The following is a 12809-nucleotide window of genomic DNA, read 5'->3' as shown; positions in this document are numbered from 1 at the left end:
ACAGTACCTCTGCTGATAAAGAGTACAGGTCTAAACCATGCCAATGGCAGAAAAAGAGGGGACAGAGAGATATAAACAGTGTAAACAAAATCATACAAATGATAGAGGCTGGTGACCTCCATAAACAGGCAAAAGGAGATGAGCATATCACCTAAGTTTCCAACACGAATAGATGGAATTATTCGCTGAGAAAGACATAAAGAAACAGCAGGTTTGGGAGTAATCAGAAACCTCCAAGTGGCACGGCAGGCCATGTGAACAAACAGGTTGCAAGCTCAGCAGAGAGGTCTAGACTAAATACACTGAAAACCGGAGGGGGAAGAGATGAAGCCACAAAGATACTTACCCAGGAAGAATATCCAGTAAGAAAAGCAATACAATCCTGCTGGAGCTAAAGTCTTGAGATTTGGTAAGCCACAAAGAACTTTTACATCTCAACAAATCAAAATCTGAAAGCAGAATATATTGCCCACTATTTACTAATATTATTTAGTAAGAGAGGAAAGGTCATCCTCAAGTAGAGCTTCTCCACTAGGAGGGTAGGAAAACATACCCCTATCTCCAGAGAAGAGGTGTTACATGAAAAACCATATTCAGTGTACCTATTTCCTAACTAGAGAAAACAAAGGTCTACAAAAATCAAACTAGACAGATGGGGAACCTATTGGGTGGGGCGGGGGAAAGGACCACCAATTGCAAAACAACCTGATACTTTTGAGGTCCACAAGAGCCAGAAGCTGGCAGGGCCCTATCACAGCCAACACCCCATACTTATTAACCAAACAACTGATTAAAACTTGCTTTGTCTCCTGAAAGATCATTCTAATCTGCCAACCTGAGCATTCTGATCTACTTAATACCTGTTGCCTCTCACTGTAAATTAATAGGCGTTCTGGTAATATGCCAGTCTCTGAGAGCATACTTAACGAGTCCATCGCACAAAGAGGTCAATTCTCAAATAACAGATTCTCTTTCAGTATCTCAAAGGCACAGTGCCAAACCTAGAGAACTTCTGCTAGCCAGTTAGAAGGCTCACTCTGGAATCACTGTAGCCTCACCTAAAGTCTTCTCATTAAAATACATCAAGCACTTTTAACAGATTAAAAATTAAGATGTGATCCCAAACAAGGAGAATTCATTAATAATTTTATTTTGAATTACAATCTATTATCACTTCAAAAAGAGCCACTTCAGAAAACATCCAACGGATGTTGACTTACCAGTAAAAATGTAAGTCATCAATGTATGATTTATACTACAGAATACATAATAAATTATATTTACATGCAATGACTAGACTAACACAAAGTAAAAAAATACAGTATTTTATGTACATTTTAAAAGATTTACATGTTCATATACAATTTATAAAGTTAAAAATTCTCTGTACAAAATCTTACATGTACAGAGTTTATATAAGCCCCATTCTTATGGCTGTATCACCACACAGATTTGCTTAAAACTATAATACTACAAACACTCGGGTTCTTCATATTCAATCTTGGCACCCATATAGCAATACATTATTTTGAAATGTAAATTACAAAGGAAATAAAACGTAATCATGCAGACATTTTTTAATGTAAGAAAATGAGATAAAATATACTACCAGATCAACATTTATCAATTCCATAGATACTGAATTTTCAACTTACTGCACTGTTTTCATACAAGTACATGCAAAACTAGCAGATTATGGATTTTTAAAGTAACATTAAAATAATACCAGTTAGACAATACTTGGGCAATAGGAATGAAACTAAGAGCCCTAGCCTAATTATTTCTGCCTTAGCAGAAATCTCAATTAAGACATTACATATATAAAAATCACAGAAATGTCAATAATTCCCAAATTTATAAGAGCTGCATCACATCAAATAGACACTGATCATTTGAAAAACAAAACAACAAAAATGTGTTTGACATTTAAGAGCATATTCACTCTTCTGAGAAGAGGGGAGGGGGAAATCTACGATAAACCATGAAGGATTATCCACTGTCCCTGCTAAGGAAGCACTTGCATACTTCCAATCTGCTTAAAGACATCTGAAGGTTTTATAAAATGTTTAAGATAAGCTACACTAGTTATTATTTTTAAAAATCTTGCTTAAAGACATCTGAAGGTTTTATAAAATGTTTAAGATAAGCTACACTAGTTATTATTTTTAAAAATCTTGAAAAGTAACAAATTGAAGGTATCAGCACCTTCCCTCCTCCCCAAAGTAGCTAAAGATCAACGAGAAAAATAAAGTGCCAATGTCTAAAGTACTGTTAATGGTTTAAGAGGCACTACCCCATTTGATGGCTTAGGATAAATATGAAAATAGGCCAGATCTGATCTGAATAACAAATAGAAGGTAGGTATTCCAGTATATTTAATTCCTGACTAGATGGGGGCTAAACCAGAAAACTACCTATTCCCCCATTTATTGCTTTGAAACCTGTACATATAAATTCTGACAGAACAATCAGATTTCTAAGATGGAAAGCACAGTGTTTGTGCCACTTTGAAGTTGAAAAAGAAGGTGCACTCTTGATCACTGGGAGGAGAGCTGCTGAGACTCTCCTCTCCACAACTCATATCTTCACAAGAGTCCTCACTAAAGAGAAAAAGAGACAAAAAAAAAAGAGGATACCATTACTTAAACCACACTTAAATGTTTTATAGCCAAAATAAAGCTGCTATATGGGTATCTCTAGTGAGGATTTTTATATTCAAAATTTATGCTTTACAGAGACAAAATTTATAAGGACTTCCTAAATGAAGTCTATAGTAATCTCATTGGAAAATATAGATTTTTTTGGCTGGGTGCAGTGGCTCATCCCTGTCATCCCAGCACTTTGGGAGGCCAAAGTGTGCAGATCGCTTAATCCCAGGAGTTCGAGACCAGCCTGGGCAACATAGCAAAATCCCATCTCTACAAAAAATATTAATACAAAAATTAGCCGGGCATGGTGGCACATGCAAAAAAAAAAAAGAAAGAAAGAAAATATAGGTTTTCTTAAGTTTAAACAAGTTACTATTTGCCAAACTATTATTCTTGTACCAATTAATAAGTATCAACAATTATTAGAATTGTAGAATTGTAAGTATTTTAAATCCAGTAATGAAGACTAAAAACAACATACCTCCTAGCACATGCTCTATTTAGATGTATTTCTTGCATCAGTGATTTATTATACCACTTACACTCTTAAATATCGAAGTAAACTAACAAGCTATGAAAATGAAACTTCTGGCTCTTTATCTCTACAGCATAAAACAAATAAATTTAGCAAAGTTATTCACTTTACAAAGTAATCAAATTCTGAATAAGACAACACCAATTGACAAACCTCTGAGAACATATATAGAAGTCTTCCCCATTAGTGGTGGTGATTCCCTCTATTTTCCAGGCACCTACCCCTCAATCTCGTCACCACAGCACAATATTAGGAATTCATACTAACATTACAAAGCCCAGAATTCTTTTTCAGTTTTGTTTTTTTGGGGGGTTTTAGCTGTATCTCAAGAGCAAGGGAAATAGGAGAAAGACGGAAAACAACCAGTTTAAAAAGGGAAAAGAGGCCGAGTGCAGTGGCTCACACCTGTAATCTCAGCACTTTGGAGGCTGAGGCAGGAGGATCACTTGAGCCTAGGAGTGTGTAAGACCAGCCCTGGGCAACATCGCGAAACCCTATCTCTACTCAAAAAAATATAAAAAAGAAAAAACTAAAAAAACTGGAGACGACCTTATAAATCATTACATATTAAAATACCACTTCTGGTTAATTTGCTTACCTGAAGAGTGGGGGCTTTAATTCTTAGCTCTTAGTGTAGGGACTTGCTTTCTCTGATGTCTTACACTATTCCACAGCTCTGAGTATAATAAACTCAGCAATATTTAGTCTAGGGAAGTTTAATTAGTCAAGGAACCTGCCTACCTTTCACTTTCATCAAAACAACCCCCCTCAGGTATCGTTGGCAGCTCAGGAACACTATAGTAGCTGTTGTGGAGGTTCTGGGCTGTGCGCCTTGAAACGATCCAAACCAACTTCTTAAGATCTGGTTTGCAACATTCAGGAGAAGAATACTCGGCTAGGCATTTAGAAACCAACTCTCTCCAGTAAAAGAACTCGGTGTCATTAATCTGAAAAAAAAATATTTTAAGAGGTTACAGCAATGTCTCCCAAATCTTGCTGCACCTTGGAATCACTAGGTGAGCTATGAAAAATATATATATATAGATGCCTGGCTCCCACTACCCGCTTCCACCCCTGGTATTCTGATTTAATTGACAAGGAGTGCAACATGGGCATCAAGAGTTTTGTAAGTTCCCCAGATGATCGTAATGTGCAGCCAAACTTTCAAAATTTGGGAACCACTGGTTTAGGAGAGGAGCACCGTGAGTATAAAACTACATAGGATTCAATACACAGAAAGCTTTGCCTATTCTAAGAAAACACTGACCTAAAAACACCCTGGGTCTGTTAATAAATCAGCTATCAAGTATAGTCCTTAGTCTCAATGCAAAGGAATTTAACATTCCGTTTGTTACAGAAACCAATTTGGGTTCCTGCAACAAGGCATTGTTTGGATTGCTGGTAATACACACTTATATTATAACACCAGATACAAAACTAAAGAAGTTAGCAATATGAGAGAAGAGGAATTTCCCAAAAAGGACATAGTTCCGCCACCACTGGGGAGTGCTCCAGTTTATTTCTTTTTTGTTTTTCTTTTTATGTATTTTTTTCCCTCCTCCTTCGGAATGCCTTCAGTTTATTTCAACGAATCAATTTTCACTGAAGATGGTTCCAGCTATCACTATCAATAAAAAGTTCAGATAAAAACTAATAAAATCATAACTAAAGCGAAAAGTTATCTGTTACAAACAAAATGCTTCACATGCACATATTTTCACCAGAAAACAGAAGATCTATTTTCTTGGTTTCCCATTTTCACTTAATCTAGCTACATCTTAACCCACTTGTAATCTGGCTTCTACCACTTCCTTCTCACTGCTCTACTGACATTACCTCTGACACATCCAATGACCTTCAATTTTAATTATATTGGATCTCTTATAAAAATTCAATACTCTTGACCACCTCCTTAAAAACCTCCTTCCAGTCTGACAGTGCTTCTACTTGTGGGGATGTACCTTTCTTCACTTGGCTCCTAATGCTGGGGGGAAAGGCCAACGCTGAAAACCCCAGAGCTTCAACTGACCCCTACAAAAAGGATTCCACAAGCTTCTTACTGTTTCAACTATTGCTTCTTCATGAGAAATTCCAAACCTCAATCTCCAACTATAGTTTATCTTCTTATTCCAAAATGCCAAACACCTACTAGACACCCACCTATGTACACAAGCATCTAAAATCATACTGCTCTCATCACAAATTAACTTCTCCGAAATTTCCTGCCAATTATGCTAATATTATATCCACCATTAGGTAAAAATCTTGGTCATTCAAGACTCCTTGCCTCATTTCCATGCTTGGCTTCCAAAACCACTGTTTGAGTTGGACAGCCTTACTCTTGCTTGTGACTACCACCTAGACATCAGACCTGCAAGTCTACCCTAAAATGACTTTTCTATCTGTCTAATCCACCAATTTCTTGGCCGTAAGCCTTTGCTGAAACTTTCACTGTCAAAGATTCTTTTGCTCCAAACAGGCTCCCAGTCATAGTGCTTCTCCTAGTCTGCCCTATTTCTTTGCTTAAAAAAAAAACCAAAGTAAGCCGGGCACGGTGGCTCATGCCTGTAATCCCAGCACTTTGGGAGGCCAAGGCAGGTGGGATCACTTGAAGTCAGGAGTTCAAGACCAGCCTGGCCAACACGGCAAAACCCCATCTCTACCAAAAATATAAAAATTAGCCTGGCATGATGGTGAGCACCTGTAGCCCCAGCTACTCGGGAGGTTGACGCAGAAGAATCACTTGAACCCGAGAGGCTGAGGTTGCGGTGAGCCGAGATCATGCCACTGCACTCCAGCTTGGGCAACAGAGCGACTCTGTCTCAAAAAAAAAAAAAAAAAAAAAAAAATTCCCAAAGTACTCTCTATATTCACTATTACCTGGCACCAAGACACAATAACAAATGACAGAACACACCACTTCATGTCAAGTTCCTTATTTCCCCAACTAGACTGAGAGTTGAAGAAAAAGGACTGTGCTTTTGTTTTATACCTCTTTGTGACGGTAAGACTTACTTTTACTTAGCTGGCCTAAAGGATTTGAAAAGACATTGGGGTTTAAAACATCAACATTGCTGGTGTTATTTGATGCTGCTGTTAATGGGATGACAGTTCAGTCCTACAGGTGTGATGGGATCCCATCCTATCCCATTAGTGTTTGTTCTGAGTCTACTACCTAGTATACATTTTAGAACAATGCATATGTGGCAATGTAACAGCTGTACTATCATATGGCATGACTACTACAGAAGGGGCACCTATATGCAGAAAGAAGCTGAGCTAAGTGACCAGGTTCCCTTCCGAATTAATACTGTCTGGGTCAAAGCTGCATTTTGAGAACTTTAACACTAGAGATACAAGAAAAAAAAGAGTGTAAAAGTTAAGAGTCCCAAAAGTACTACTTAATGTTTAAGTCACCACAGAAAAAAATGAAACATCAAGAAAGAAATTTGCTTTAAAGAATAATGACTGTAATTACCTTGGAATGTTTTTTAACTAGCAAGAGAATCTCCAGTAATTCAACAGATTTCAAAGTTTCCACTTCCAAATTGAGAAGGCACAAGGCTAATACAGATGGCTGTAAGAAAAAAAAAGAAAGAAAAATATTTTTTAAAAATTCAAAATAGAAACTGTGAGATATATATGTAAGCAAGGAATCGACTTACTTTTGCTTTTGAAAAGACAAGTCGGCAGTTGCAAGCTTTCAGCTGAGCTTCTAGTTTATCAAGGCTCAGTATTTCTTTCCTATACAATGCCAAAGAACAAAGATTTATTAAACTTCCAAAGATCTAAATGATTTTAAATGATTTTAAAGATTTGCCAGGGCCAGATGTGGTGGCTCACGCCTGTAATCCCACCACTTTGGAAGGCCGAAGCGGGAGGATCACCTAAGGTCAGGAGTTCGAGACCACCCTGACCAACATGGAAAAACCCCGTCTCTACTAAAAATACAAAATTAGCTAGGTGTGGTGGCGCACGCCTGTAATCCCAGCTACTTGGTAGGCTGACGCAGGAGACTCGCTTGAACCTGGGAAGTGGAGGTTGCAGTGAGCTGAGATCGTGCCATTGCACTCCAGCCTGGGCAACAAGAGCGAAACTCCCCCTCAAAAAAAAAGAAAAAAAAGAAAAAAAAATTTGCCAATAAAGTCCAAGTTGAAAGTCTGAAGAAGGTAAAAATATAAATTTCATTGCCATTCCAATTATTTACTGTTAGCTATAGCAATGTTCAAAGTACAAAATGTATCTTTAATCCCACTGACCTTTCTGAAGTATGACAAAGTATAATAGTATGGTATAAGTGCAAAAAGTTTAAGGCAGTAGTAGCTTCCAATTCATAGTGCAATTTTTCTGAAATTATTTTTTCCATCCGTTTTATGTCAGAAGCAGTACATTTACATTGACTAATCCGGATCACATCATGAGTGGATGGAATATTGCAGTCTTCTTCAACTATTCTAGCAGCCAGCAAAAAAGAACAGACTCCAATGCAAGACAAATGTTTAGGTTTCACCTGAGAAAAAAACAAGAGGCTTCTTTTAACAACTGTCACTTTGACTTAGCAGATACTTAGAATATTGTAGTGATGCTCCTATTCTTAAGACAGAACACAATCAAGTTGTTTCTCTCATATGTACTAGCTCTTTACCCACAATTATACACATTTTCACATTTTAGACCTTCTCAACCTCCCAAAAAAAAAAAAAGGCAGCAAGGAGCAGTGGCTCATGCCTGCAATCCCAGGACTTTGGGAGGCTGAGGTGGGAGGACTGCTTGAGGCCAGGAGTGTGAGAACACTCCGGCCAACATAGCAAGACTATTCTGGCCAACACAGCAAGCCTCCATCTCTATTAAAAAAAAAAAAAATTTTTTTAATTAAAAAAAAAAAGTTTTTTGAACCTTCAAATTATGTAAATTCAAATGCAGGTACAAAAATTTCCATGCAGGTTCAAAAGCTAGATTTCTAGCACTAAAGTATAATTTGTATTTCAGACTTATGAAATTCTTAATACAATCTCCCCCAAAATAAATTAAGCTTTTCAACACCAAAAAAAATGTACTGGGATATTAAAATATTTTATACTTCTCTTTTTACATAAAAATCTTTAAGAGTCATTCCATATTTCAACGTAATTTTGCCCAAGAGAAATATCACGAGTTGTGCAGAGTGGGACATATGTAAAAGCTGCCATGGACAGATGGCTGCTCTTTTCTTTTCAATGCCCTGAGAACTGACCCAGCAGCTGACAGCAATCCTACTGGCAGAAGATTCCCCACATTTTTCTAGCCATTGCTGGCGACTGTTAATAAAACCGTGGCTCCCTGCTTTGAAGAGACTTCTAGGGAAGGCAGCCGGTCATATTTAATAAACTGTTACACTTCATTTGTCATGCTTCAGTATTTTAAAAACCTAGGCTTCAAGAGAAGCATGATGGCAGATGAAATCTTATTTTGAGGACTATAAATATATGGCAAATACCTAAAAAACAGTAGTCTCTCTTTTGTCACATATTCAAGAGAAAGTACTTAACAGGTAAAACCTAAGACACAACAGAAGAACCTAAGATACAACAATACAATTAAACTTGTAGTCTTATTCTGGCACTAACGATCACAATTCTGATTATAAATTTTTATGTACAGTGGACGTTATTATACCCATTCGATAAATATTTCTTGAACCCTGTGTGCTAGGCACTGGGCATAGAAAAAGGAAGACATATTTATAAAAATGATGAAATACCTTCATAAGAGCCAAGAACCTGTCCAAAATATTGACAGCCAGGACAAAAGTTTCAGTGCAAGATCCAAAAAAGTTGGCTAAACTCCTTAAATCTTCAACTTTGGCATTTCTCAAACCTGGACACAAAGTGTTATCATTCTGCAATAAAAACCAAGAATCAAGGTTTACAATTTTCTTAGAACCAGATGAAAAACACATACAGGTCCAAAGAATAAGGTTAATTTTTTCCCAAGAATAAGGTTAATTTTTTTCCCTCAATCTTCAAGAATATAGGTGGAAAGAGTGGTATCGCTTAACTAAAGCTATACACTTTATCATCTGTTAAGACGTAAATCACTGCTTCTTAAAAATATGCATCATAAAAGAGCTTCAGCAATTCAATATAAAGTGAACTGTTGTAAGATTTCAGAGAGTTATAGCAAATGTAATTCAATTCCCTTGGAATGGAGAGAGAGGGTTCCTTTGTTTGCTTTTCTAAAGTCATTTAAGATCCTACTATAAATATGTATTTCACAGGCAGAGGGTGTTTGCACAAATGAACTGCTCAATTCACCAGGAGTCTCCCATCCTGAAGCTGCAGGCTGGAGTATGGGGGGCGGCGAGGAGGGTGCCACATTAAAAACAACAACAAAAAAAACCCCCACTTCTCTAAAGTATCACTCTCATTCTTGCTAAGAAACAAAAGCATGAACCTGTAAATAAGGTTTATCTTGGTACTCCAGAAAGAACAACTTTGATCTTAAGAAATTTTGCAGGCTTTAGTCATGATTCAACGGGGGAGGGGGGGTTACCTCCTCCAAGCCCCATCAGCTGCTTGAGCAAGTTATCTTTTCTGCCAATTTACCTCCGGGGTAGCCTCAATCAAACTCAGCCCTTTTTCTCGAGGTTGGAATCTCTCTTCTTGTTCCAGGTAGAGGTTCAACAATCCGAGGAGTTGGACCCCTTCATGACCTGCCAAATGCTCTGCCCCCAAATCCTTCATCTGCAGTAAAGACACCACACAGAGAATGTAATCTGGGGGGTAAGAAGGGTGGGGACGCGGGAGAAAGGGCTGAGGCCAGTACCTCCAGCAAGGGTCGCCCCAGCACACCCCGACAAGGAGCGGGTGAAGGGACCAGTCACGTCCGCCAGAGCCCCAAGGCAATCCCCACCACGGCCAGGGAGGTGTGGCAGGGGGAGGAGCCGTGGTCAGGTCCGCCGGCCAGCGCTGGGTAAGACCGGCCAGCCCTGGCCTGTTGGCGTTTCACAAACAGGAAACTGTCCGCGGGTGCCGGCGTCCCCTCGGTCTGCCCCACCTGAAGTCGCGCCAGGGAGGGCCTTCTGCCCAGGGGACTGCAGTGTGGCCAGCGACTGCAGCGGGTCCCGGGGATGGGGCGTTGCACAAAAGGGGGGAGGGGAGGGAGATTCTCGCGACTGAACAAAGAAGCGGAGGGAGGAGACTCCCGAGCCCCGCCCGCCCGGGGCGCCCAGCTGCAGAAGCCCCTCTCGGAGAGTCCCGCCCCCAGCTTTTCCCGTCCGCTGCGGCAGCGCCGATTCCGGATTTACCCGAGACGCGGACACCCTTGTCCCAGGAGCCGTGGGGTGGCGCGGCACACCCGGCTGCGGTCCGGAGACAGAAGTCCAGTCCAGCCCGCCCCGCGCCCATACGGACAACACCCGTCCACCCACTGATGCCGGGGCCCCGCAACTCTGCAGAGCCCCGGGGCTGTCAATTCGAGAAGCACCACCCCAGCAAGTCCCCGTGACAACACGAGCGGGGGCGGGGGACACCGAGGTGGAGACTACCCTTAGTCTAGTCGCTCCCTCCGTCCACCCCACCAGCATCTATCTGTCCATCGCGGGCGCCAGCTCCCCCCGGGGCTGGGGCTGGGGCTGAGGGCAGCACCCTGGTCGCTCCCACGGATGAGGGGCAGGTAGCACCGAGGCACTCGGATGGTACCAACCTCCCCAAAGCCCGCAGTCCCCACCACGAACAAAGAAACCCACGGCGGCCCTGGGCGGGCCCACTCACCGTGCCGGAGACGCGCCTCCACCCGCCCGCGGCCTCGCGGTCCGCAGGGACTGGGCGCAGCGGGGGCTTCCAAACCTGTCTCGCAGGTCGGGGACCCACCGCCTCAGCGGTGCCCCCGGCCCGGCATCCGACCCTTCCTCCCAGGCACCGCCGCCTCGGCCTCACAGCCCCGGCTCCATCCCGCTCCCCGCGCGCCCACCCTCCGCCGGGGCGCAACGCCGGAAGCCGAAAACCAGCCCACCGCCGCACCCCGCCGCCTCAGCCGAGGCCTCCCCAAGCCCCTTGTTTTTGTTAAGAGTTTCGACGCCCCCAAGGGGGCGGGGCACGTGACTCCCCGCGGAGGGATCCTGCACTTCCTCCACGGACTTTAAAAAAGAGTCCCGCCCCTAAGCCGCCGTCTCCGGCCTCTCTTGCGGCCTCCCTAGCTCTCCTTGGCTTTGCCGAGCCAGTCCTCCCGCCCGGCGATAGGGCGTCGGGCGGAATCTGGGCGTCGGGCTTATTCCGCGATTGATCTGGGTTGGGGAACGGGGGAAGACAGAGGGGCGGAAGGAGACCGTTTCTGGTCTCATTACGCCTTTTAAAGGTCCCCGATTTGTTTTGTTTTCGCTGTTTTGAAAAGTCCGCCCAAAATAGCCGGCTCTCTGATTGGATGCGGGTGGGGCGAGGGGTAAGCTGAGGACCTGATTCACCCTCGAATCTGGATTGGTTAATTTATCAGTCTTGGAGCCCTCTGATTGGCTTTCTCCGTAGCCTGAGCCTCTCTCTGCCTTGGGGCCTTAGCAACTCCAGGGTCTGGATTGCGCATGCCTGGGTGGGCAGCGGGGAACGTATTCAGTTACCTGCCCTACGGGGCTGTGCCTTCTCGCCTGGCTGCCTCCGCCCTTCTCGGGGGAATGTCACGCTCGCGGCGCTTCTCCTAACAGCTAACCTTTGTGACAGCCTTTTCAGCCACGGGAGAGTTTTCTACATTCCTTCTTTATTTTGTCTTGCCGTTCCACTTTGCAATAACCCACCAAATTATTATAACATTGTCGGGGCGTTTACTAAAATATTCAATAAATGCTACAAGTTTGGGTATTTGTTTTAAAATTTTCCAATCCAAGAGAAAAAAAATGGAGAAGAGAGGTGAAACAAGATAGGCAAAAAGTTGAGGGTCGAAGCTGGGTGATGGGTACTCGAGGCTTCATTACAGTATTCTTTCTACTTCTGTGTGTCTTGGAATTTTTCCATAATTTAAAAAAATTCAGGAGGGACTGAAGGAGGGGCTTTTTAATAAAAAGTTAACACGCTGATGAGACTACGTAAACATCTAATAATTACGGCGTACCTCCAGAGGTTGTAGTGCTGTTGTTTTAATGAAGACTCCCAGAGCTGCTTGGTCCTTGGTAACCCATAAATTATCATTTATTGTTCATTACAATTAGCGTTGTTATAGGCGACACCCCTCCCAGGACGGGACAAAAAGCAAACCAACCAGGTGCCTTAAGCCAGAGACACTTTCACACGGAATATCAATGGGGGATGTGGTTGACTGCCCTGCAACATTTATTTGTTTACTCTCTCCCTCCTAAATTAGAAAATACCCTATTCGTGAGTTCTGATCTACATAATCAGATAGTCCCTGGGAATAGATTTCTCTTTTCTGTTCTTCTGTATGTTTTCTGTGCATTATTTTGTTACTTGTGAAATATGGGAAGGCACACAACATAGCTTTGGCAGCGCTCTTCTTTGCAGAGCAGCTAAGGAATTTTAAAAGTAGGTCCGTTTGCATATTAGCTCGGACTAAACACAGGCATCTGTTTGGAGCACAGAGCAACTGGGGGAAGGGAGCCCAAAAAGCTAACACTTATTTCAGAGAGGTGTGAGCTTGGTGAG

The 12809-nt window shown here is 42.1% G+C and overlaps 1 protein-coding gene across 2 annotated transcripts; it reads right to left on the bottom strand.

The window, feature by feature from the left end:
- Positions 1–1129: 1129 nt before the first annotated feature.
- On the bottom strand, positions 1130–11257 carry CCNG2 (cyclin G2). Of its 2 annotated transcripts, none has more exons than XM_002814903.6 (8): positions 10935–11257; positions 9768–9905; positions 8924–9061; positions 7443–7693; positions 6849–6927; positions 6662–6760; positions 3925–4130; positions 1130–2600 (listed from the first exon to the last, which is right to left on the bottom strand). In XM_002814903.6, exons 2-8 carry the CDS (start codon positions 9903–9905, stop codon positions 2477–2479), a joined length of 1035 nt encoding a protein of 344 aa, XP_002814949.1. In that variant the 5' UTR covers positions 10935–11257; the 3' UTR covers positions 1130–2476. The 2 variants fall into 2 exon arrangements, with proteins under 2 accessions (XP_002814949.1, XP_024102063.1); XM_024246295.3 differs by lacking the exon at positions 10935–11257 and adding an exon at positions 9988–10762.
- Positions 11258–12809: the final 1552 nt, after the last annotated feature.

The sequence above is a fragment of the Pongo abelii genome, chromosome 3 (genome assembly GCF_028885655.2).
Source record: "Pongo abelii isolate AG06213 chromosome 3, NHGRI_mPonAbe1-v2.0_pri, whole genome shotgun sequence".
In the NCBI taxonomy this organism is placed as follows: Eukaryota; Metazoa; Chordata; class Mammalia; order Primates; family Hominidae; genus Pongo; species Pongo abelii.
This window is presented reverse-complemented; position numbering and strand designations above follow the sequence as displayed.

Coding starts and splice junctions, on each gene's coding strand:
- CCNG2 (XM_002814903.6), bottom strand. CDS start 9,905: ATGAAGGATTTGGGGGCAGAGCATTTGGCAGGTCATGAAGGGGTCCAA. Junction 6,928..7,442: donor CTTTGTCATACTTCAGAAAG/GTCAGTGGGATT, acceptor GGCATTGTATAG/GAAAGAAATACTGAGCCTTG. Junction 2,601..3,924: donor TGTTTTGATGAAAGTGAAAG/GTAGGCAGGTTC, acceptor TTTTCTCTTTAG/TGAGGACTCTTGTGAAGATA.